General features: G+C 49.6%; 1 protein-coding gene across 1 annotated transcript; it reads left to right on the top strand.

The window, feature by feature from the left end:
- The first annotated feature begins 1112 nt into the window (after positions 1–1112).
- Positions 1113–2708, top strand: LOC109787292 (aquaporin PIP1-5). The gene is made up of 3 exons (XM_020345848.4): positions 1113–1891; positions 1985–2125; positions 2236–2708. The coding sequence occupies exons 1-3, from the start codon at positions 1250–1252 to the stop codon at positions 2329–2331; spliced, it is 879 nt and encodes a 292-aa protein (XP_020201437.1). The 5' UTR covers positions 1113–1249; the 3' UTR covers positions 2332–2708.
- The last annotated feature ends 416 nt before the right edge of the window (positions 2709–3124 follow it).

Raw genomic sequence — 3124 nt, 5'->3', positions numbered from 1 at the left:
TGTATCTCCTCACGTGTATGTGGTTTTAGTGGATGTGTGACCAGATCTTGTCTTGAGTGTTGTTTTCCTCTTGTATTTCTCCTTGTGTTCTTCTTGATTCCCCTTTTCCCACATCCAAGTGTGAAAAAGATCATTACCTAGGGCTTGGCCCTACATCATTACCCCTAATTAACCAAGAAACTCTCTTCTTTATGAAATGTAGGACCCCCTGTCCCTCTCGAGATGTTACTCAAAGAAATAAGTGAGTGTCGCTCAGTTTTCATCTAATTCAGGGGTCAACGAGAGGACACCACATTTTCATAAAATAAGTTGAGTGTCTAGAGGGAGCACACGACATAGGTGTAGGGCAAGTGTCTACGCAACGTCTTACAATCCAGCCAGTGGTCATCCAGGAGATGACACGTGTACGTCGTATAAGCCGAGCATCATGTAGCCCGTGCACATCATAGGTGTAAGCCGGGCGTTGACCCACAGTTATATATACACAGTGCTTCGTCAATAGGATTGGTGCTCGTCTTTCACTGCTGTAAGCGGAGCTGCCCATGAGCTACACTCGGCTTAGGACGAAACATCGACTATGGTTGCATGTATGTTTATTTTAAGTTTTCGGTTATTATTATTATCCCTCTAGCCCCCGCCCTGGATAATGACCAATATATATAAGATTAAAACATAGAACCTGTGTTGCAACCTTTTGGAAGCACTACCTGTCCGTGTCTGTCTAGCAACTAGTACTAGCTAGAACAAAAAGGACACCACTTTCTGCTCTCATAATGCAAAATTCTGTACAAATGAATTCAGCCCACTGAACAATATTATCGTATCACCGACTTAAACTAGTATACTAAGTATCTGCTATTAACAACAGCCGACGAAACCATTCGATACCACAAACTCTGCCGCTCCATGACATGGAAGGTGAGGTGAGACACCAAGAGTAGTAAACAAGCCACAACAATTTCATGACCAACTAATAGAACTAATAAAGTACCATCACTGGGCCACTAATCAGTAAACCAAGCCCGCCCCCTATCATCATCCACTAATGAACTAGTGGCAGCAAAGGCAAAATAAGCACATTATCAACACACACACACACACACACACACACAATGCAGAGCAGCCATGATTGACCCCCGCTATAAGAAGCACTCCAAAGCCACTCCCTTTCCTCATCTCTCTCTCGCACACCCATCCATCATCATCTCCTCTGCCTAACAAGCTAAGCAGCTGAGCTCAAGCAGCGGCAATGGAGGGCAAGGAGGAGGACGTGCGTCTGGGCGCGAACCGGTACTCGGAGCGGCAGCCGATCGGGACGGCGGCGCAGGGCGGCGGTGCGGACGACAAGGACTACAAGGAGCCGCCGCCGGCGCCGCTGTTCGAGGCGGAGGAGCTGACGTCGTGGTCCTTCTACCGCGCGGGGATCGCCGAGTTCCTGGCCACCTTCCTGTTCCTGTACATCAGCGTGCTCACGGTGATGGGCGTGGTGGGCAACCCCTCCGGCTCCAAGTGCGGCACCGTGGGCATCCAGGGCATCGCCTGGAGCTTCGGCGGCATGATCTTCGTGCTCGTCTACTGCACCGCCGGCATCTCCGGCGGCCACATCAACCCCGCCGTCACCTTCGGGCTCTTCTTGGCCAGGAAGCTGTCGCTCACCCGGGCCGTGTTCTACATGGTGATGCAGTGCCTGGGGGCCATCTGCGGCGCCGGGGTGGTGAAGGGGTTCCAGACCACGCTGTACATGGGCAACGGCGGCGGCGCCAACTCGGTGGCGCCGGGGTACACCAAGGGCGACGGCCTGGGGGCGGAGATCGTGGGGACCTTTGTGCTCGTGTACACCGTCTTCTCCGCCACCGACGCCAAGCGCAGCGCCAGAGACTCCCACGTCCCCGTAAGTGCACCGGCCTCTCTTAGCTAGCCCGTGGAACATATCATTTCGTGGATGATGACCAAATTAACTGATGTATGGATGGATTTGATGCAGATCTTGGCGCCGCTGCCGATCGGGTTCGCGGTGTTCCTGGTGCACCTGGCGACGATCCCCATCACCGGCACCGGCATCAACCCGGCGCGCTCCCTCGGCGCCGCCATCATCTACAACAAGAAGCAGTCGTGGGACGACCACGTAAGAAGGATCACTTAACTAACAAAACTAGGACTATCAGTCACTACTTAGAGGCTAATTATTCATGCTTCGGAAGAATTAAGCTTGATGATCATGGTTTGAACATGCAGTGGATCTTCTGGGTGGGCCCGTTCACTGGCGCGGCGCTGGCGGCCATCTACCACGTGGTGGTGATCAGGGCCATCCCCTTCAAGAGCCGCGACTAGTATACTCAATCAGCCATGGGATGGAAATTTGGAATCCTATCGTTCATCGACCATCATTTGTGCTGATCGTTGCTCCTGCGTGCGTACTCCTGTAATTATCGGTCTGCCGTACTGTTCCTGAGCGAGCGTGTGTGTGTCCTTTTTTTTTGAGGGTGTGTGTGTCCTTCAGTCAGTGTGTCAGCGTTACTAGTGTGGTCAGTGCACTTCTTCACCGCACCTACCCAAAATGTGCAAACTATCGGTACTTGTGGTTCCCTCTCTTTTGTAAGCAATGCGTGTATAAAATATTCCCGCGAAAAAAAATGCGTGTATAAAATAACAAGGAATGAAGATCGAACTAACGATCGATCTTCAAGTGGAGTGCTATTACATCGATACTTGTTCCGTTCCAAAATATTTGGGATTTCTGGGTTTGTACAAAGTAAAACTTCTTTAAGTTTCACTAACTTTTATAAAAAAAAATGCTAATATCTACACCATTAGATATAGGGGGTGTTTGGTTCAGGGACTTTTTAGTCCCAGAGACTAGAAAAAGTCCTTAAAAAGTCCCTAGGAACCAAACGGGAGGGACTTTTTCTACCGGAACTAGAAAAAAACTCTACTGAAAAGTCTTTTTTGATTAGTCCCTGGGACTAGAAAAAGTCCTAGGACTTCTGAACCAAACACCCCCATACTCCCTCCTTTCCGGTTTATAGGGCTTATCTCAAAATGTTAGTTTTTCCATTTTATAAGGCTCAATTTGGTTGTTCCCCATCACAAGTTCAGATTTCAAGGTGTATTAAATCATTGCATG

The sequence above is a fragment of the Aegilops tauschii genome, chromosome 5, assembly GCF_002575655.3.
Source record: "Aegilops tauschii subsp. strangulata cultivar AL8/78 chromosome 5, Aet v6.0, whole genome shotgun sequence".
In the NCBI taxonomy this organism is placed as follows: domain Eukaryota; kingdom Viridiplantae; phylum Streptophyta; class Magnoliopsida; order Poales; family Poaceae; genus Aegilops; species Aegilops tauschii.
Note: the sequence above shows the minus strand (reverse complement) of the source record. Positions and strands in the feature narration are given on the sequence as shown.